The sequence below is a fragment of the Anabrus simplex genome, chromosome 1 (genome assembly GCF_040414725.1).
Source record: "Anabrus simplex isolate iqAnaSimp1 chromosome 1, ASM4041472v1, whole genome shotgun sequence".
NCBI lineage: Eukaryota > Metazoa > Arthropoda > Insecta > Orthoptera > Tettigoniidae > Anabrus > Anabrus simplex.
Genome location: NC_090265.1, coordinates 1,621,186,291 through 1,621,209,953, shown reverse-complemented (window position 1 = coordinate 1,621,209,953; position 23,663 = coordinate 1,621,186,291). Strand labels below are relative to the sequence as shown.

At 34.2% G+C, this 23,663-nt stretch overlaps 1 protein-coding gene across 1 annotated transcript in view; it reads right to left on the bottom strand.

Annotated features, from left to right (window-relative positions):
- Positions 1 to 23,663, bottom strand: part of Ten-a (tenascin accessory) — a 596,228-nt gene that overhangs the window by 398,353 nt on the left and 174,212 nt on the right. Inside the window, exon 9 of the mRNA XM_068225631.1 lies at positions 17,986 to 18,012. Within this exon, the coding sequence (XP_068081732.1) occupies positions 17,986 to 18,012 (27 nt within the window). The remainder of the gene's footprint in view (positions 1 to 17,985; positions 18,013 to 23,663) is intronic.

The following is a 23,663-nucleotide window of genomic DNA, read 5'->3' as shown; positions in this document are numbered from 1 at the left end:
TTCCTGTTGAAGATAAATTCAAGTGATTAGTCTGCACACATTGATTCTTTGTTCTCATTATCATTGTCAGGAAAGAGATATTTGACATTTTTAGCAATATATTTCTTGTAGTTCTAACATTCTTAGTATTTATTCTGAACAAATTTGGGTTTTCATTAGAACACAGAGAGCAGTTCACAAAACTCAAGAAGATGCTATTTTTTGTAACAGAGTAAACAGGTAATGAATTAACTTTTTAATGCAACTTTTATATGATGTATAAAATAAAAATAAAAATAAAAGCATATCTTCTCCTACTCACCACATTCCAAGAGACCTAGGTGCATAAATACTAACAAAGAAGCAACACGGCATTAACAATTTTCCTCTTTCTAAACATTTTTTAGAATCTTGTGGAATCAGTGAAATCAGTTAGTTTGTTTAACTCTCTTTTTTCTATAAGATAGCACATTCAGTACCGTACCATATATTTCACAAAAATTCCACAACTTGCAAATGAACTGAATTAAAAAGGCAGTTGAATTTCTCCAAGGTAGGTAAGAAAAATCCTGCAACCTGTATTTCTAATGTTCTTGCATTTCATTCCTCAGACCATAAATCATCTGCAATCCAAAACTTTTACAAGAAAGACATACATACTGAGAATCTTCAATTATACCTTGATATAGTGAACATCTTTATTTGATAAAGAACAAAAATAAACATAACATGTCCAAGCATAATATTATCAGTTTCTATAATATAACAAAATAACAGTAATAATAATAATAATTAAACACATTTAGAGAAATAAAATACATTAAGTTATGAAGTGTAAAAATAGTGAGTTTTCTGAATGCATAAATAAGCTCTACATGTTTAATTATTGTGAATATTGAATACTTGGAACAAAAGAGGTTTATTATTGAAATATTTAACTGGAGGGAGAAGGAATAACCTGAGGATAAGGAAAACACATAGGAAGTAGAAGTTATAAAGGAAGTGATGGGAAACACAAAACAATGATAGACGCAGACAAGGGACAACAGGAAATTCAAGATGGCTACACTTGCCAAATATTAAATATCTTTCTGTTATATTACTTCTACAGTTTTTACTGATTTTCTTATAATGAATTCGAAAATAATAGAAAAACACTCACAACACGATACAGTAACAAAAAACAAAAACAAAAAAAGAAAGGAACAAAAGAAAAATTAAGTAAAACATAAACTTGGACTGACATGACAGTGCAACAACACACTAACACAGAGATCAGAATGAAACAGAAGAGGAAGTTCAAATGAAGCAAAATTTCTTAATTTTGTTTAGTACTAAGCAATATTACTTTTTCCTGAGGACTGTTAAATGATATTTCCAAGAAATTATTTTTTTTGGACTTCTATATCATCATCATTTCCTATTGGAAATATACTAACTTAATGTATGCTTATTTGATACAGGCTTACTGTCAAAATAGGAATTTTCATAAGTGACTTAAAATGTCTGTAACTTGAAACATTCACATGCACTTTTATACAGAGTACTGTATACCTTTCCCCAAATCTAAACTCCAGTAGATATTGAATAGTTGCTATTCTCTTTTATAGTGATTAGAGACATGTGATTTTCATACTCTAGAAAATATAATCCTCTATCTAAAGAATACTTTTAGTAAATTTTATGGCCATACATAGCAAAATATGCAGTATGGTAGTATAATTTATCTTTAGAATGTACCGTAATGTTGTCTGTAAATATACAAAACCAAGTGTAATATTCTTTGTAAATTAGTACCACTGTTATTTGCAATTCCTGTGAAAGAGGCAAACCATAGTGTCACCAATATTTTACAGTAGGCCTATGTGATGAACGTGCTGAATTACAGCAAAAATCATGTCATGGTCAATACAAAATAAGTGAGAATATCAAATGCAGTCCAAGCTGTTTCCCAGAGAATGTGTATGATAAATAAGCCTATGATGCTATAGTGAAGTATTTTGTAGACCATGAAGAACTGTCCTTAACGAGTCAGTTTAGTCACATTCTATAGGCTATAGGTTTGCAATGGTATCAAGTCTAGACTACCAGGTAATTCAGTCTAAAGTTAAGTAATTAACAGTAACACTGGTAGCAGTACACCAAACAAACATTAAATTCTAAGTAGCATTGTCCCAGTCAGTGCTACAGGAAATTATACTTATTGCAAGAAAACAGAAAAGAAGATAAGATTCATTCTGAAAACACAGTACGACCAAGAGATGCCATTCTTTCTGTGTTTTTTCAAGGAATGTTTACCTACTGCCTCTATTATTTAAAATTCAGTTTTGCAAGAACATATTTGAAGTCAGAACTCCTTATAATCAGAGACAGGAGGCTGAAAACTTGGAACAGTATTGTATCTTATTGTAATCTCCAATATATAAGAACCTACAACTCCTTGAGAATCTCATCTGAAGTTTCCTTACCCTCATTCTCCTCTCCTCTCTTTATAATCACAGGCAACAACGGCAAAACTTATCTGATTTTTATACTACTTAATCAAAAACTATATCTAAAGGAAAGCTTAAACTCATGCCACAGTATTTCTAAACCTCCTGAAGTGCAAATTTTTAAAAACTCACTAAAATGATAAAAACCTTCTTTGTCATATGATTCTTTTTATGATGGTGAGTCAAGTGAAGACCTTAAAAGAGTAATAAAATTTCAAATGTTATGCTACGGTTCTGTTTGTTGGCAGTACTGTTACAAAGGCTTTAACAAACATCCCACAGATTGCAGAACTGCGTAGGCTAGCAAGCACCATCAAAGTACCAATGTAACAATGGACACCCCACTTCAGACATGCATGCAAGAAGAACAGCAGTCCGTTATTCAGTTTTTGAGAAGCAAAGATGTGAAACCTACTGAGATTCAATGAAGAATGCTGATTCAGTATGGTGCTGTATGTTTGTCGAAAGATGCAACATGACAAAGCTTAGCCACATACTGCCCACATAACAGTTGCAACCATCCAAGTCCTCCATTTTAAAGTGTCTTTCACATACACCATATTCACCAGCTCCCACCCCTAGTGATTACCACTTGTTTGGGCCACTTAATGAGGCAATGAAAGGAAAGACATTTCATTTGTATGGAAATGAAGGATAAGAGTGGCTGCGCAGACAACCAGAGGATACTTTTTCCAAGAGGAATCCATAATTCTGCAAGTGCTAGAGAACTTACATTGAATGCAATGGAGACTATGTAGAAAAATGATACATTTAAGTACCACGCAATAAAATAAACTGAAGAAAATCCTTGAGGTTTTCATTCTTGTGAAATAATGGTCATCCATAAACTGCTTACATTAATTTTAATAAAATTTTATAACTACTGTTGTTCACTTCTACAAAAAGTAATTATAAAATAATTTGATAATATAATCTACCATATATTAGATTTAAGAGAGAAGAAATACAAGTGAATGTCTGAAGAAAATAATAGAACATATAGAAAGCACAGACGATCTATGAGCAGAATATTGGAGACTAGATTTAATGATACATGGCTTGAATCTAAGGGTTTCTGTTGTTGATATTTTAAGAACTGATCATTACACTTCAGGAGGTAGAGCTAAATATTGTAATACATTTTATTTACTTCATTCTGAAGTTCTTCTCATAGGCAGAAATAAGAAGAGAGAAAACTGAAAGGTTCAAAACCAAGCTATCATTTGGATTTTTTATTCCTTTCATTTTTCTTGTTGCCTTGTAAGGCAGACTCTTTTATGAGAGTGGGCAGAATCTGCCATGTATAGAAAACTACATGTTTGTGTGGTGAACGATAGTGTGCCTGTGATGTTTGAGTTACAGGAATGCTGGGGACAGCACAAATACCCAATCTCCAAGCTGAGTGAATTATACATTTAAGAATCAAATCTGGATCCGCAAGCACTAAAGGCCAAAATGCTGTTCACTCAACCATGGAGTTGGAGAGTGTACCTGTATACTGAGTGGTAGAGAATAGTAACTTATTTCAACCCTTGCAACTTCAGAAAATGTCATAAAAATGGTGGATTAAAACAATGGAAATAAGAATCATATAGGAGTAAAATTAATATTAAGACTTAAATAAAATACCGTAAGTACCACTCAAACTGTCCATAAAATGAAAGTGTTCAAACAAGTGATGTCAATATATGATCAATTTGGAAGAACACTCACTTAGAAAACATGTTTGAAACAGGAATTTATGATAAACACATTCTGGTCTAAGTGCAAGCATAGCTCGGAGTAAGCTTTGACAAGACATTAATCGGGAACGAATTATACACACTATTAGAGTGTTTAGTAAGGGATATATATATATCACCAGATGACAGAACTACTGCTCACGTCAATACTGAAAGATATTTTCCAATTGTTTCCATCTTGGAACATTATATCTCTGGCATTGCTCTCCAAACAATGTAGAGATGTTTGAAAGGAAGCCTTTTCACTCATAAAAATCCTTCCAGCCTAATAAATAATTATTATGTTGATTGTTAATAGTTAATAGTTAATAGTGTTTGCCATTAAAAATCACATGATTTGCCCAATTTAACCAGTAAATTCCTATGGTTTTGCAACAAAAATGTGCATAGCACACATCAGTTGACTTTTTTGTTTTGATGAGAACACGTTCATCACTTTTTAAAAGTAAAATAACCTGTTCTATATGTGTTTGACATTTATAAACCAATGTAATACAAAAAAACACACTTTTACAAATAATTACAGTTTAGTGGTAGCAGAGAAGAAACGTTTTAAAACCCAGACCAGAACAATTGGTAAAGATTGCAAAGCCCAGACTGGAATGTATTAATAATAGTCGACAAGCAAAAACACATGATCTTGTAACATCTAAAAACTTTTGGTTCCAAGTGAATTTCATGGAGAAAACAGATGAAGTAAATAAGAATAAAATATTCTAGATGAACTGAAAACTGAGCTCTCTTTAGTATTTGACTACTGAAAATCTTGTCAGCCAGAAACATTACAAGAGATTAACTAACTGCTGTTTATATATTCAGCATTAACAGCTTATAAAACTACAGAAGTACCAGTGTATAAGATTTTTAAAATTTGAGAGAGTGTTGATGTGGAACACTTTATGATTTATGATGATGTATAATTGTGGCCCTCACCCACAAAGTGACTTTGCCAATGGGTCTTATGGTAAAATTGAATTGTAAGGCAGATTGTGATTAAAATATATTTGTAGGGACACACTGGATTATAGTCGTACGTGGCTGATTACATTTATTCAGTATCTTATGTATGCCCACTTTTGATTTCACATGAATTTCATGCAGAAAACAGCCAAAGAAATAAAAATAAAATTTTCAAGATGGGATAGAAATTAAGCTCTCTGACATATTTATTACATCTCTTTAAGAATTTGAAGGGAATAGCTGTGATAAAGAATCTTTGGATTCATTCCTTATTTATGGACAAGCTAGTTGCAAAATACATTGAATTTTATTCTTTGTTCAGACTAGTATCATTAAGATAACTGATGGTAAAAATCATCCAGCAACTAAGACTCCAGGTTATTACACACACTTTGTATGGTATTCTAAATTCTCTTACCCGGAAAGAACAATAAAACTGATAAAACTGATAAAACTGATTGAAGTATAGAAAATACAAAATCAGTCAATCAACACAACTCAAATCAATAAATTTTCAATGAACTGCATAGTGTTAGTTTTACTGAAGTTGTTCTAGGCAGCTGTATTTGACATGCATAATACTTAATCATTACCCATCCAGGTATTTACTATCTACAGTATTATTACAAAGTTCTGAAATTAGGTATTGAGAATATAATGTTTAGGTTCTGATACTATGTGGCTATATTATATCACTTACATGGCAGTAATTCATCCAGTGACTATGAAACATTACTGATAATGTGACATGATCTCCATAATAATAGGCCCAACTGAATTAAATTATATACCAGTAACTGAATTTCAATTTCACTTTAATATGGAGCTGATGAACTCAACGGTAGAAATTATCAACATCAATTAAGATAGATAGTTCTGTATTATTAAAATAAATTTATCTGTGAATGCGAAGCCAGTATTATTAGCATCAAGCATATTCAGCACTTATGATACGGTACCACATATTTCATTATTTATCATTTCCATCCTAAAGACATGAAAGATCACATGGTAACTATTTAAGTCATATTAATGTATTTAATGGGGGAGCAATGGTATAATGGTATAACGTGCTCCTGAGTAGTTCACAAATCTGAAGTATTAGGCTATTGCTTATATACTTTAGTCTATATATCCCATCCTTATTTCTTACTCTCACTGAAAACATGTTTGCTGGTTGATTAGACTTCTTTTTTGATTCTCCATGAGTAACAAAACATTCTTTATTCAGAGATAACATGTTCTATTATGATAAATGTACAAGCAATTCTTTTATTTTTATTGTAGGCCCAGGTAATCTAAACTTCTAATAAACATTTTAATAGAGCTCTTCACATTTAGGTAAATTCTGAAATACATTATTATATTTGAAATTTTTACTTACATCTGTATTCTGATCATAAGTACAGTAATAAAGTCAAATGTCAACCTCAGATCTTCAAAGATTTTATAATATTATCGAATTGAGGGAGAAGCAATTGTGGAGAAGTATAATTATTTTACATATATATTCATAAAATATTTCTGATCTCTTCAGAGATTTATTGTATACAATTTTGCATAAAATATTTTAGATAGAGTGATTTAATTCCATATTATCTGGAACACAAAAAGTTGCTTCTCATTTTATAGCTAAAATTAGGTCATGTATGAGCAGGAAAAATTGGCCTATACAATGACAATAATCTATGACATATCAGAGCCATTAGTTAAATAAAAGGTACCAGTTGGCTACTTTGGCTCATAAGTCCTTCTGAAAATATTTGGTAGTAACTAAATTATTATAGGTATGAAATTCTACTTAAATGGATTAAATTAATATCTTCACACATGCAGCTAAATTTCAGAGAATGCAATTTATGAGCAAGGTATGTTTAGTTCCTTTTCATTGATCTTAACAAATCAAGTATTCAAGTTACTGCCATTTTTGACTAACCCTACAGTAGGTAGATATTCAAGATGCCGTCTTGGGAATTCAGTGGAAATATGGCAATATATTTTTAAATTCATTCACGAAGAACAAGATACAGCTACACTGAGCGCATTTCAGTTGTGCTGTCAACAGACTAATTAACAAACGTAAGCTTTCATAATAAAATACAACAAACATAACAAAAGATAACAAGATCAGGTACACAGTCTATTAATAACAACTGTCCAAACTGAAAACTGTGAGAATGTCCATAACCATTTCACATCAACCTATCCTTAAGAGATTATTCACACTCCTCCTCTGAAATATACTTTTACTTGATGCTATGTAAAGCTTTTGTCTCCTATTAGTAGTATTAAAGAGAGAGGGACGGGGAGGGATGGCACATTAGAAAATATTGTTGAAGTATTGAGTGCTGAATATGGGGAATGTGGAGAAGGTCTTTGACTCTGGTGGAGTGGGAAGGAACGCAGAGAGAGAGAAGTGAGACAAGATGTTCCGAGCGGTAATACCCATTTGTTGGTTTACATAAATGTAGTGACCTTATCTTTCATTGTTAATTTTCTACAGATCTTCTAAAATTCAGTATCTTGATATGGTGTAATACTATCAAATTATTTATTCACACACAGTCTTCATCATATAGTCAACAGAAGTTGCAAGAAATGTCTTGGATGAATAATTCGGAAGTAAATGGATTCTGGTCATGAATGTCTTTGTTGAAACATTCTGTTGCCAACAGTAATCCATAGAAAGGTAGTTTTGTATGATGATATTGCATGTCATGAGTTACTTGGATTGTCTGTTCATTGTGAATCTGTGTAGACAGATTTCTAAGCTTGGGGTTTCTATTCCTTACAATTGCAGGACACTGCACTGGATAGTTCAAGAGAGGCTGAATGATTGTGAGGAAGAAGTAGTAAAGAGCAGTGGAATCAGCAATTTCTGAAAAGCAGTAGAGAATAAACAAATATTTGCCCCAATTTGTCCTCTTGAATTCCAACTTTATTTTCATATTGTGATCTTTCCTACTTTTAAAGACACCACTCAAACTTATTCGTCTACTGATGTCCTCCCACCCCCTCTCTACACTGAAAGTTCTGAACATACCACTTAACCAAGCAGCTCTTCTCCTTTCTCCCAAGTCTTCCCAGCCCAAACTTTGCAACATTTTTGTAACGCTACTCTTTTGTCGGAAATCACCCAGAACAAATCAAGCTGCTTTTCTTTTGATTTTTTTCAATTCTTGAATCAAGTAATCCTGGTGAGGGTCCCATACACTGGAACCATACTCTAGTTGGGGTCTTACCAGAGACTTACATGCCCTCTTGTTTACATCCTTACTACAACCCCTAAATACCCTCATAACCATGTGCAGAGATCTGTACCCTTTATTAACAATCATAATTATGTGATTACCCCAATGAAGGTCTTTTCTTATATTAACACCTAGGTATTTACAATGATCCCCAAAAGGAACTTTCACCCTATCAACGCAGTAATTAAAACCGAGAGGACTTTTCCCATTTGTGAAACTCACAACCTGACTTTCAACCCCATTTATCATCATACCATTGCTCACTGTCCATCTCACAACACTATCGAGGTCACCCTGCAGCCGCTCACAATCTTGTAACTTATTTATTACTCTGTACAGAATAACATCATCTGCAAACAGCCTTATCTTTGATTCCACTTCTTTACACATATCATTGATATATATAAGAAAACATAAAGGTCCAATAATACTGCCTTGAGGAATTCCCCTCTTAATTATTACAGGGTCAGATAAACCTTCGCCTACTCTAATTCTCTGAGTTCTTTTTTCTAGAAATATAGCCACCCATTCAGTCACTCTTTTCTCTAGTCCAATAGCACTCACTTTTGCCAGTAGTCTTCCATGATCTACCCTATCAAATGCCTTGGATAGGTCAATCGCAATACAGTCTATTTGGCCTCCTGAATCCAGGATATCTGCTATATCTTGCTGAAATCCTACAAGTTGAGCTTCAGTGAAATAACTTTTCCTAAACACAAACTGCCTTCTGTCAAACCAGTTATTAATTTTGCAAACATGTCTAATATAATCAGAAAGAATGCTTTCCCAAAGCTTACATGCAATGCATGTCAAACTGACTGGCCTGTAATTTTCAGGTTTATGTCTATCACCCTTTCCTTTAAACACAGGGGTTACTATAGCAACTCTCCATTAATTTGGTATAGCTCCTTCACCTAAACAATAATCAAATAAGTATTTCAGATTGGTACTATATCCCAACCCATTGCCTTTAGTATATCCCCAGAAATCTTATCAATTCCAGCTGCTGTGAGGCCTGTAGAAGAGCTGCATCTGCTGGATTCCTGATCTCCCTAAATATCTTGCGGTCATCAACAAAGAGTAGGGTATTTGCTGTTTTGTTTGGAAAACAAATTGTCCATGAACAAGGAAAACAGCAAAGGGCCAAGAGCACTGCCTGTGGGATACCGGAGGTAAATGGTAATCACGAGGATGATGTGCCTGATGTTACCACTCTCTGCCAACGGTTATGTAAGAAGCCAGCAAAAGGAGTCAGGAGACTGCCATTTATATTAAATCGTTCAGAGAGTTTGTGGAGCAGCAGAGTATGGTGTACAGAATCTAAAGCTTTCAATAGGTCTATGCAGCAGATATCAAGATGTGATTTAGCTGCAATGGCATGTGATGCAAAACTATACTGAGTGGCCAGGTTTGTTAGACAAGACATACTTACCTATTTATTCAGTCATTCCAGGTGACAGTTACACGTGAGCATGTTTCAACAAAGACATTCATGACCAGAATCCATTTACTTCAGAATTATTCATCCAAGACATTTCTTGCAACTTATGTTGACTATATATGATGAAGAGTATCATTGTGAATAAATAATTTGATAGTATTACACCATATCAAGATACTGAATTTTAGAAGACCTGTAGAAAATTAACAATGAAAGGTAAGGTCACTACATTTATGTAAACCAAGTTTACCTGGGAGAACTTTCAACTGAATATACTCGGCAATTTTCAGAAAGTGCCTCCCGGATCCGAAGATAGAAATAGTTGATGTCATGTGCCTGTTGCCAACAGTAACCCATAGAAAGGTAGTTTTGTATGATGATACTGCATGCCATGAGTTACTTGGATTGTCTGTTCATTGTGAATGATGGTGCTTTGAGATGGTGTCTGTATGTTTTTTAAAAATGCTGTTCTACAGTGTAAGAGAAAATGCTCCTCAAGATGATATGCAGAATTTACAAGTTCTTGTTATTGTCTGCATATATCTGTTCTCTATCTAGAAAATGTTAGCAAATTCATATTCTTATATTTGATTGCTCTGATATGTTCTGTGTATCTTATTTCAAAATTTTCTCCAGTTTGTCCAATGTAGAATTTGGGGCATTCACTGCATGTATGTTTGTAAATACCAAATAAGTTATGCCTGTGTGAATTCTATTGAGTGTTTTGTTCCATGTTCTGAATGTTTTCCCTTACCTGACTTTTCTGAATTTTTGGATATAATTTTTTTGTATTTTATACTGGTGTTGTATTTTTGTTCTTAATGTTGTGTTGGAGACTGGAAGCAGTGTATGGTTATAGCCATTAATGTAGTGTGTGGTCTTCACTGTAATATTCTGCGGAAAGTGGTGTGTTGTTAAGTCTGTGTAACATGAATCAGAATGCTGACTGTTTGTATTGTGTTGTGTGACTAGTTTGAAATGCTGTGAATCAAAATGTAAGACACAGTAGTTTTCTATGTATCTTGAATTTATTTTTCTAGTTGAAGTCTGGTCAGGATTACCTCCTATGGGGTGGAGTAGACCGTACAGCCAGCGACTCAATGCTGAGCTTTAGGTGGCGGTGAAAGACCCAACTTTCTGACTGGCCAATGACTTCTGGTGGAGGAGCTTCATTAGATGGGTGCTGGTGCCCCAGTGGAGGAAATGCCACTGAAATCTAGCATCCACCATTTGTTCTCCAAAATGAGAATTAGGAATAGTGGGTTCAAACCCCCACAGTTGGCAGGCCTGAAGATGGTTTTCCGTGCTTTCCCATTTTCACACCAGGCAAATGTTGGGGCTGTACCTTAATTAAGGCCACGGTCGCTTCCTTCCCACTTCTAGCCCCTTCCTATCCCATCATTACCATAAGAAGTATCTGTGTCAATGCACTATAAGGCAAATTTAAAAAACCCAATTAGGTATAAAATGCCATTGCATATGGCAAGCTCGCCATAGTCATAACAGCCTATATAAAGTGTCATAGCAGATCAGGAATGGAGGTCAACGACCCACTTCCCATCCCAGGAGCTCCCTCGACAAGGGTATGGAAGAAGAAGAAGAAGAATTATTTTGTGACAGTGAAATCTAATTCAGAAAATTAAGGTACAATACAGCATTCAGAATAAAGCATAACATTAAGTGTCAACATCGGGACGTAGTCTTCGACAAAAGTGGCTGTAACTTGGAAACTATCAGAACTATTTTAGAGTATGAATTTGAATACTATTATTGTTGATTATGTAATGACCCAAAATGGCATGCTTAGTTTTGAAAACAGAAATAAATACAGGGTGTAACAATAAGGTAGGCCAAACTTTCAGGATACATTCCTCACACAGAGGAGAAGAAAATATGTTATATGGACATGAGCCTGGAAATGCTTTATTTCCATGTTACAACTCATTTTCTACAACTCTACATAGTAAATTAATCATGGGAAACACAAAGAAACAGAATGTACCAGAATCCCACATGAAACACTTTCTTACATGAAATGTTAAAAATGCCCTCTGTTAGCATTGATGCCTGTATCAATGCTAACAGAGGGCATTTTTAACAGTGTATTGAATCACACTGAATACCGGATATGTTGTGAAAGTGCTTTGATGCATGTATCAATGCTAATAGAGTGCATTTTGATCATTTTATGTAAGAAAGAGTTTCATGTGAAATGCTGGTACATTCTCTTCCTATGTTTTTCCAATGATTAGTGTACTAGCCTATGTAGAGTTGTAGAAAATGAGTTCTAACATGGAAATAAAGCGTTTTGGGACCCATGTACATATAACATATTTTCTTCTTCTACATATAAGGAATGTGCCTGGAATGTTTGGCTGTACTTTCATTTTACACCTGCACATGACTGTTTTAACTAATTTTAGTTCCCTGACATTGGCCATAAAAGCCTACAAATGATTAATAATAATAATAATAATAATAATAATAATAATAATAATAATAATAATAATAATAATAATAATTCATCAAAACATATACCTACATTTTATGAACAGATATACCGGTAATAAGGATCTTTGTGTAAAATAAATTATTGAGAAATTGATCATTATTATTTCATATGCAGTTTTTATTCTGCCTAAGTATTCTTCTGAATACTTCTGCTCGTTTTGACAAAATGTCCTTTATTTACATATTTTGTACAAAATTTCCTATAAGCCTTGGTGCATAATTGGGACAATCTTACTGTTTAAGGTAATAATGTTGTTCTCTCTGCTTAAATTATGCCCTTTGTGTATTTGATTCTTAAATAATTTCTCTCTCATAAGTTGCTGTGTTTTTTAATTTTTTTTAGTACATATGGATTACCACTATTATGAGCTCTTCCAAGTTTTCACATTCCACTGCAATGTTGTACAGTATTGAATAGCTTTAGAGAAGAATGACATTCCATGGAAAGTTACAGATGAAATATTCTCCACTTAGAATCTGTTGTTCTTTCAATATTACATTTAAGGTTTCAATCACCATAAAGACCTCAACATATCATGTGTAGCTGGTTGTAAACGTACTGCCACTAGCAATTGTTCTCACACACTCTATATCTAAAAGAGAATTCTGTCTAACATTTCCAGCTTGTGACCCTAAATGCTAACACTCATGATCAGTAAATCCCGAATGGATATACTGTACACTCATTTCTGTCTGTTAAAAAATTCTTGCGTATTTTTTTCACTAGTAAAATACAGTATTCTAAGATCTCAAATTGCAGGTTATGACTGGATATAAATGTCGGATAGTCTCTTGATCAATATTCAACATCCTTATATTCAATAAGCTTTCTTTTGCTCTCAACTACAAATTGTTATGGTTCTATTTTGACCAAAACCTGTTATCAAATAGCATACATTCCTATAAAATTAATTATAAAGCTGATATGTCCCCAATCACAAAAGTAATACTGTATAGTGCTAGTGGAGAGATTGCTTGATAGTCAATTTTGAATCAAATTTCTTTCCTGGAATGATTCAGTTGAACTCAAGACTATCATGCTATGACTTCAGATTTCAAGATACTCTTAAAATTCATTATAAAATATTATAAAAGACATTCAAAAATGCTTTCTTCTACCTGTAAATTGTATGATTATGAAGATAATATTAAATTTTATTATTAGTACCAAAAATATTCACCATCTTTTGCTTATAATTTTTGCAATGTAATTGAAATAGTGTCAAAAATTATTGCATTTTCCATATGCATGATTTGTTACAGTGTTTAATGCATGTTATTAAAGGTCTCAGTATGTGTACATATTCTATGAAATTCCAAGTGGGCCTAGTCCTCAAAATTTCAGATAGCCTACCTCAACATTATTTTATCAACCCATACATCATCAAAATTTTAGTACATTTCCTCATTATTTGGAGCATAGTTAAATTATTGATAAAAGGGATGAAAACAGGTAACTAATATTAAAACTTTATTTAAACTGCAGAAAGAAAAGAACAACATAATAACTGGCTTTTCGAGCAAACTCTCACAGCAGAGTCATGGAACAGTATCTATCTATCTATCTATCTATCTATCTATCTATCTATCTATCTATCTATCTATCTATCTATCTATCTATCTATATGGGAGAGGGGAGAGTAATAACCAAGTGACATCACTGGCTTCTCAATAAGGCAGTTGTGGTCTGAATCCCACCAAATTCATTTGGAATTTTTGAAATGAAAATTCATGTCCTAGTGATTCAGATTCCACTAACAGCTGAAGGTCTTTTGACTATTATCATGATATCAATAGTCATGTCAAATTATAACCTTTCTTGCTTATCTATCTATATAAAATATAGCTTTGTAACGATGGACCAAATTACTGTAATAACAGTAATCGTAAAAATTAAAGCTAGAAAGATAAAGTAAATTTTGTTCCCACTACTGACAAATAGGAACTCCAGTTCATGTTTATCTTCAAACCAATACATTTAACAGAAGAAATAATGAACTGATTTATTTTACTATGGTACGTCTAGGCCCCAGATTAGATTTCTGGTCAGGTCAGGGATTTGTACCTGGATCTAAGGGATGGTTCAAGATCCACTCAGCCTATGTGATTACAACTGAGGAGCTATCTGATGATGAGATGGCAGCCCTGGCCTAGAAAGCTAGGAATAATGGCTGAGAGAAATCGTAGCTCTGACCACGTGTCATCTCATAATCTACAGGCTTTTGTGCTGAGCAGTAGTCCCTTGGTATAACAAGGCCGATCAGACCTGCAGCACCATGATTTTTTTTTGTAGGTATCAAATAGCTGGACTTGTGTAGCATTTTTTGTAGTGACTTAAACCATATCTTTTTAATTTTAAAAAACATGTATCATTTCTGAAAGTTAGGAATTTTAAATTCAAGGGAAAGACTATGAATTTCTCTCTTCAAAACTAGGCATAAATGTTACTCATCAAGTTTACCCATTTCTTTTCTTGTTCCTCTAAGCTGTATACCTTTCCATTCTTGAATAAAGTTTCTATCTAACATACAGTCTTGTTGAGTGCTTGTTACAGTATTACATAATGCAAGATTTTAAGGAGCCTTGTTTTGCTTCCTCTGATAGCCTATGCAGTTCAGGTGAGAGTACACTGCTGTAAATTTTTGTATTTTCTGATTCAATTAATTTGTGTAACATCAAGGTCATGAGAAAGAATATTCTGTTACACAGTAGAACACAAACTTAAAAGATATTTACAATCTGCTAGACACCTCGTGTGAATGTGGTGCTAAACAAAGACCCAAGTTACCTACTTATCTGTCCCCTCCTGGACAACCCATGCACATCGCAAGATGTTTTTAGAGGAAACAACAAGGCCATCGCAGTTACAGTTTTTTGGAAATGCTGACCAGACATGGAAATAAATGAAATGATCTGCTAGACCTTCAGAACAAATTTGGTTCTATGGTGCACAAATGACATTAAGTTAAAAGGCTCTGGAGGATTACAATGAAATAAATTCTAAAGTTCAAATACCCCATACGCATTTAGGTTTTTGAAAACCAGAAAGATCGACTGTTCTTAGCATGAAATATGAAATGACCATCAAAGAATCAAATCCTTTTTGATGATACATTGGCATTTGTAAATTTAAGAAAAGGTACTTTTCATCAAGATTTATTGAGAGGGTCATTGTAAAACAACTGAATTAAAGCTATAAGCAGGTCATGGTTGTATTTTATAAATAAATTACTTCTGATTAAAGAAAATCCTGGGCTAATGCTTTCGTTCGACATAATCCCTGTATCTTAGTGCTATGTTCTGATTTGCAAACTTTAGTATAGAATGTTAAAAGTACTTTTACTATGAAGACACTTGCAATTGATTTACTACACTCATACTTAATAAAAATAAGAACAGGAAGAGTAATCAGTAGTTATAATACCATCAGTGAAAATGGAAAATTAGACTAGTGGTGAGTTCACTTCCTTTTCTTTTGTTATTATTACATTTTATCATAATAATGTGTTTCAAATCATGCTGTAAACAACTTGCTAACATCTGAACAGTATAATATAATTGTAATAATAATTGAATATCTGCATTCTACAATTTATGACTTTCTTTAAATATTTTGGCCCCTGCTTCATCAATATTTGTATAATTTTGTATAGCCTGAAACTTAACCATTGAGTTCACACAGTCCAATTTGCAGTCTTAATGAACCATTTCATTTGTTGCCTGGCTAGTTAAAAAAACTCAGTCAATGTAAAGAGGCTTTCCGTGACTTTTCTAACCAGTACTGTCTGACCATCTGCTTTAGTGAGGATGTCAAATAATGATCACAATGGAAATGAACAAATAAATATTTTTCAAGACCTCTTACTGTAGTGAGTAATCTGAAAAGAATAACAGCCTCTTCCCCAGAAAGGCTAAAATGTGAATCATTAACCTTACATAGAAACAAAAGTATAAAGGATGTAACTGATGTTGAGTATGCTCGACAAACCACATTTTCTGCAATAAATGTTATTCAATAATGATGAATTGGGAAAAAGATATTGTATAGTATTTACTCAATACAAATCTTATCTAATGAGCTGCACAGAGGTTGGAATGGAAAAGTAACAAAATTTTACATTCATGACAAGGAATGCTTGAAAATTATTGTTATTATATAAAATGGTAGTAAAGAAGAACTACAGAGCTCTTTTTTGGTTGTATCAAATAATCTCTTCCGATACAAAAGTATGTTACATATTGGTAATTACAATAATTTGTTTGAAATTTAGGTTAATGACATTTTGCTTAATAATTGCAAAGAAAAATGTTATAAAACATTTTGGTATATGTTGTTGGCTCATGTAAAATGTATCCTAAATCCTGAAATTATGTATATTAGTTGAAGAAGTAAAAAAAAGGAAGGCCCATAATACTTTGAGGAGTTTAAGAAGTAACATATGGATCCTATTACATTCTTTGGGTTGGGCCATATCATTATTATGTGCATTCTGTGCAGGTTGCTAACATTTCAGATACATTACAATATTCTTTATCAAGGCTACTGATGCATCCATACTGAATCTGAGGTAATCAGTCTTCTAAGGCAACTAAAACAGACTACTGAACAGGTCTGTCCTCGAGTCTACCACATTGAATATAGCTATGGTATATACTTTGTGATTAAAACAAAGTGACTGATTTTTTACCAGATTCAGAGAACATACCCATCACACCAAAAGCCAAGACATGGAAATTTCAGCTGTAACTAACCATTCATCCAAAACAAATCATAACATTTCTTGTGATAAAACAATATTTTAGTAACTTTATCTCAGAATCTTGAAATACAAATTTGAGAAGTCATAGAAATTTAAAATCATTCCCAAAAATATGAATTTGGAGGAAAGTTACAAAATTAGTAATTCTTTGGTTCTTATTGTTCACACATTACCAGTATGCATGATGGAAGACGAAAACACAGAACAGAAAATTTCCATATGAACACAGGGCAAGGGCCACATTCCAAATGCTAAAAGGACATTCTTGGACTTTGCATATGCCTGGGGGTGAAAATACAATATAAGACTTTGGATCAAGTAGGGGTATACCCGTCACCTTCATAAAGAATATTGTAATGTATTTGAAACTTCACCAACATGTACATAATGTATGTAGAACGATGACATAGTCCAATCCGGACAAGGAATTTAATGGTACATTATACTTTGCATTTGCTCCATGCCCTGAAAATCATTACTCTTATAATAATTTTTGTTCATGTAAATTTATAGTACTGGATAGGACAAGATTTACTTTCTTGTTGTCCATTTTTGTTTCACCAATTTTGAGAATCTATATTTGAAGAAAATTCATTGCAAGGTAAAGGTTTTATTTTACTTTCAGGCTTACAAACCTAATGAAGAAACAGATATTAACAATTCAGTTAAATAGTTTAATTTATGATAATGAAAGCACTTTTGAATGTATGAAGGGAATAAGAAGTTAAAGATAGCCTGTCAAGAAGATAGTAGGGATATAATAACGAACGTGAAATCTTTTTCATTTTCTTGTCTTTTCCTTTGGTTTAGTTATTGAACAGTAAGTAAAAACTTAAGGGACCAACTTACCGCGGTGTAAATGAATTCCAGAACTGACTACAATGTGGGGGAAGTAATGAGAAGAAGAGGACGTTACGACGTAAGCAAATTACCAAAAAAGAAACAAACACAAAAATCAAGCATTAGAGAATGATGTACCACCATTTGAGTTGATATAATGGCATGTTTGATTTTCTACAACAAGATGAAAGATAGTACATCTTAATTAAATGTAAAGAGCATTCATTTCTGTACATGATGCAAGAAACTAATATTTCCACTAGTTAAACTCACCAGAGTCATTAACTAATGCATCATATTGGTTATATTTTCACTCTCAGTTTCAATTATTATATTACTTTTTTGGAAAATGCATGATGACCTGCTGAATTATACTGTGAATAAAGCAGTCCACTAACAGAAGATGACAATGGAAGCCACACTTATCACTATATTTTGTATATATTATACAATACCGTATACTGTATATTGTTTATTTTAATCACATCCGTTAATCTGACTTTGTCAACCTAAAGTAAGTCTATTACCAATTGTAAGTTCAACCTTTAAATTAAGTTGTATCAATATAATACAAGCTTCCCTGTTCACTAGGTCCCCATTTTTGTATTTTGTTGAGAAAACTAACAGGCAGCGCTGGTATTGTAAAATGGTTAATTGGGAATAAAGAATGGGGTACAGAGTGAAGAGAACAGAAATCAATTACCTTCTTCACACACTACTGAAATTGCATATAGTATTGAAGTAGTACTAGGCATGGTATGCTCTATATGTTCTGTAGTTCAGTGAACTCCCTAGAAATAGATGTCATAGTAAAATGGTTTATCGAGAGCCTATTCCTTTAATTATTTCTGTATAATCACGCACATAGCAATAATTTTTGCATCAACACTCAGATGCTCTCCCAAACCAGGGAATAGGTTCAATTTCTGAAGTAAAAGGCATGATGCTGTAGGATGTAAGGAGGGTGCACAAAGCGAGGGACTATGAGGACAAGGAGAACATAGGCCAGGTATCGCTGGCAATTGGACCAGCGACAGACATCATCTACATCGAGCAGTCCCGAAATTTGCTGAATCACTGTCACAGAGTGCACAGTTAAAATTTACTGTACGTGGTAGATTTTGAAGGGATTTTAATTTCACGATTTTGCGGTTCTGATTTACTTAACCGCAGTGACCAGAATATTTTGCTCACTATAATTTGTAAATCATCAGTAGGTGTACATGGCCTATGTTTATGTGATCAATGAAACTTTTAAATAGTAATACAAGTTATGTGAAAAGTAAACAGCAAAGTACATCAAGACATAAATGGCACTAGTCTGTCTAACACTTTTTTGAAGCAATTATTCCTATACATGCAAAGTCTTCAAAATCAGAGGAAATTGGATCAGCTTAAGGTACAAGGCATGTCTTTTAAGTTAGGGTCATTTGAAAATAACTACACAACAAAAGACATTTTTCAAACACCACATTTATTTTCAGATTCTACATATTTTATTTTTAAACATAGCTGCCAAGTTTGTTTAAACACTTATCATACCTTACAACTAAGTTTTGAATACCCTCTTCATAGAAACTTGCCGCTTGCTCCGATAACCAAGAGTTCTTGATCTTGTGCTGGGACAGAGTCTGTTTGGCCTTTACCTTTACAGGCAAATGTATGTGTGTCTGCATTCCATGCTCTGTTGCTTTGATTCGGGCGTGATATGCGAAACCCATGTTTCGTCTCCCGTTATGATCTGACTCAACATGCCGTCACCTTCTTCAGCATAACAAGTCAAAAACGTCATTGAACACTCAAATCTGTACAAAAACAAAAGATTCGCCTGTAAAGGTGAAAGCCAAACAGACTCTGTCCCAGCGCAAGATCAAATACTCCTGGTTGGAGCAGGCGGCAAGTGTCTATGAAGAGAGTATACAAAACTTAGTTATAAGGTATGATAAGTGTTTAAACAAACTTGGCGGCTATGTTGAAAATAGAGTAAAGTATGTAGAATCTGCAAATAAATGTGGTGTTTGAAAACCGCCTTTCGTTGTGTAGTTATTTTCAAATGGCCACTACTTAAAAAACATGCCTCATAATTACATCCAGAGGCACTGGGTTTTGAAAATTAGTGGGGATGCTCTAACTCACAGTCCAACCGAGCAAGTGGCTGCACAGTTTGAGCAACGTAGCTATCAGCTTGCATTCGTGAAATAGTGGGTTCGAACCCCACTGTCAGCAGCGCTGAAGATAGTTTTCCATGGGCTCCTCAGCTACTCCCCACCTTTGTTGGTAATGTAGAGACAAAAATACCTTTGTATTGATAGGTATGTTAATTAAGGCCATGGTCGCTTCTTTCCCTCTCCTAGTCCTTTCCTATCCTATCATCACTAAAGAAGCTAAAGAAATACAAATTGTGTCTCTTAAATCTTAAAGTAAAAAAGTCTGGTTTTCTAGTAGAATTATACTAAATAGGGATTTTTAAAAAGCAAATTGCCTCAAATTTGGCATTTATTTAGTATATATATATTAAAAAAAAGAGAGAACAAAACTCTTAAGTGTTTGAACAAAATTTAAAATATTTGCACAATTTTTAATTCTTACTCATAAAGAGAGTGTTTCTATAAACAGCCAATCATTTGATGAACACGTTCGCTACAGTTTTGATGTTCACTTTTTTTTTTTGTTTCTTGATTATGGACATGCATGAATGCATTGTCGTTCAATTTCCCTTGCATCATTATACTGTTGAGGTTTAAAATCTTCTCAAGGTGAATTAAAACTATTCTGATGTACATGTAAAAATGGGTACAGTTAAAGAGATCTTTAAGTAAACTTAACTACCTCTGAAATCAATTACCCTTTCTGAAGATTTGGATGAATCAGATCTAACTAATAAAATAAAATATCCGTACCACTTGTGATTGAGAATAAAGTTTAAAAAAAAGTTTCTCAGTGGGCTACTTAGCCCCTGCCCCCCAGTAATGTAGAGACAAAAATACCTTATAATTGCTAGGGTTAAGAACTATGACAAATATTTCCCCTTTTTCTCTTCTTCTGTTATCTCTTTTTTTTAAATCTTTCTTTTCCCTGTTTGGAGGAGGTGCTGGGCACTCCCACAAAAATGTTGGGATTGTTCAAGACCCCCGGAATCAGTGCCTATTATTACACCTCATATTCTCTCTCTCTCTCTCGTTCATTTCTCATTATTTTAATAACTTCTTCGAGCTGCGGCTGTGTGCCTTAGAAGGAAAGTCGCGTTGGTAATCAAGCCATGTCACTATTTTACATCTATGTAAATGTCAATAAATGTGAATACATTATTTTCCAAACCGGAGCCTCCCGTGGCTCAGGTGGCAGCGCGCCGACCTCTCACCACTGAGTTCCGTGGTCCAAATCTTGGTTACTCCATGTGAGATTTATTCTGGACGAAGTGGAGGCAGGACGGGTTTTCCTCCGGGTAGTCTGGTTTTCCCTGTCATCTTTCATTCCAGCAACACTCTCCAATATTATTTCATTTCATCTGTCAGTCATTAGCCATTGTCCCAGAGGAGTGCTATAGGCTTCGGCAGCCAGTACAATACCTATCCTTGCCTCTAGATGGAAGCTTCATTCATTCCATTCCTGATCCGGTCGAATGACTGGAAATAGATTGAGGATTTTCATTTCATTTTCCAAACCAGTGAAACCCCTGACAATTTATCCACATGCTGCCACTAACCAGTACTATATTATAGTATTTCTATTTCTCTTCATGTAATTTTCATTTGATATTTGATATACTATTATTGTTCATCATGACTATCGCTTTTGTGCTTTATTGTAGTTATTAAGAGCCAAGTAAGTTGGCTGCGCATTATGGAGTATGGGTCACACAGCTGTGAGCTTGTATTCGGGAGATGGTGGGTTCGAATCCCACTGTTGGCAGCCCTGAAGATAGTTTTCTGTGGTTTCCCATTTTCACACAAGACAAATGCTGGAGTTGTACCTTAATTAAGGCCATGATAGCTTCCTTCATACCAGGTGTATGCATAAGTTTTTGCTGGTTTTTGCAGTAAAGAAAACATGTAATTTTCAAGGGAAATTCAGTTTTTGTTTATTCAAAATATTGGCCCTTGGCTTCCACATACTTTGCCCATCTTTCAGGTAAGTTATGAATACCAAGCCAGAAAAACTGCTTGTCTTTTGTGGCAAACCATTCATCGAGCCATTTTCCAACTTCCTCAAAATTGCTGAAGTGCTGCTCTGTGAGTGCATGCCCCATCGGTGCAAAGAGGCAATAGTCAGATGGCGCCAAGTCAGGGAAGTACGACAGGTGTGAAAGGATGTCCCATCCAAGAGATGTCAAGACCGGGCCGAGTGGCTCAGACGATTGAGGTGCTGGCCTTCTGACTCTCACTTGGCATGTTCGATACTGGCTCAGTCTGGTGGTATTTGAAGGTGCTTAAATACGCCAGTCTCGTGTTGGTAGATTTACTGGCACGTAAAAGAACTCCTACATGGCAAAATTCTGGCATCTCGGCGTCTCCGAATACCAAAAGAGTAGGTAGTGGGACATAAAGTCAATAACATTATTATTATTCGAGATTTCAAGGTGTCTTTCACTGGTTTTGTTGTGTGAGACGGCGCATAGATTACAGTGTAACAAAATCACTTTGCCACGTCTTCTAGCCCATTCCGGCCATCTTTTGATCAATGCGTGATTTAAATTAATAATATGTCGGCAATAGCATTGTGCATACTTTGTACTTTCCACCTTTGTTTATTCGAGTAAATGTTAATAAACAAATTCCTATATCCCAATAATATTGCAGTTCAAGCCCCCAGCATAGTTTTGACAGAAATTATTGTAGACAACCTCTTATTTTTCAGCATTTAAGGACACTTTTATTCTCCGCCCTGCATAGTAGGGAAAATAATAGTAATACACCAGTGGTAAAAATTCATATAACCACATTTCAGCTGAGAATTGTAGTGTAGATATAGTATATTTAGACAGTACCGTATCTTCCCTGCTATATTCATGTGTATATTTCCAGTGTATCTATTAGAGCATAGTACTAATAATAATCAGTCTAAGCATTTAGCTTTGTTGGTAAACTTTGAGTACAGTAGTTCTTGCAAATTTCAAACTTGCAATTTTCATTTCTGTTTGTGCTTAGTAGTGGCATACGGTATCGGTATTGCAATTAGGATACGTCTGAACGTAGTTTAAAATTATTGTAGTGTATTGTACAGTAGAGTATGAGTAATATCCTATTAGAATTTAGTGCGCTTATTTTATTATTGTAAAATATTTGTGTAGTACCAGTATAGTGCTGCCTTTGCCTGCAGGACCTAGTGTTTACAGTGCACTATGTCTTCTGGTATTGGCTAGAGTAATTTTGTTACTTTCATTGATCTGTCTCTGTCTTATACTTGGCTTTGACATTATGAAAGTGACTGAGGTATGAGCGATGTTAGTAATGCCATTCCTTCTGCAGCCAGTCCCTGTTATGAATGGTGTGAAAATGTTGCTCATAGGGTCGGTTGGTGCATGCATTTCAGTGGGCTTGGCAGACTGATATGTAATAGCAACTTCTGGCTCGGTGAGCAAAGCAACGGGAAACTACCTCACTCTTCATTTCCCTAGTAACCTCTTCAGTAATGCCTAGGCCATCTATGACAGCTGATGGCGGAGCTGTTGAGGATCCAACCAGCCT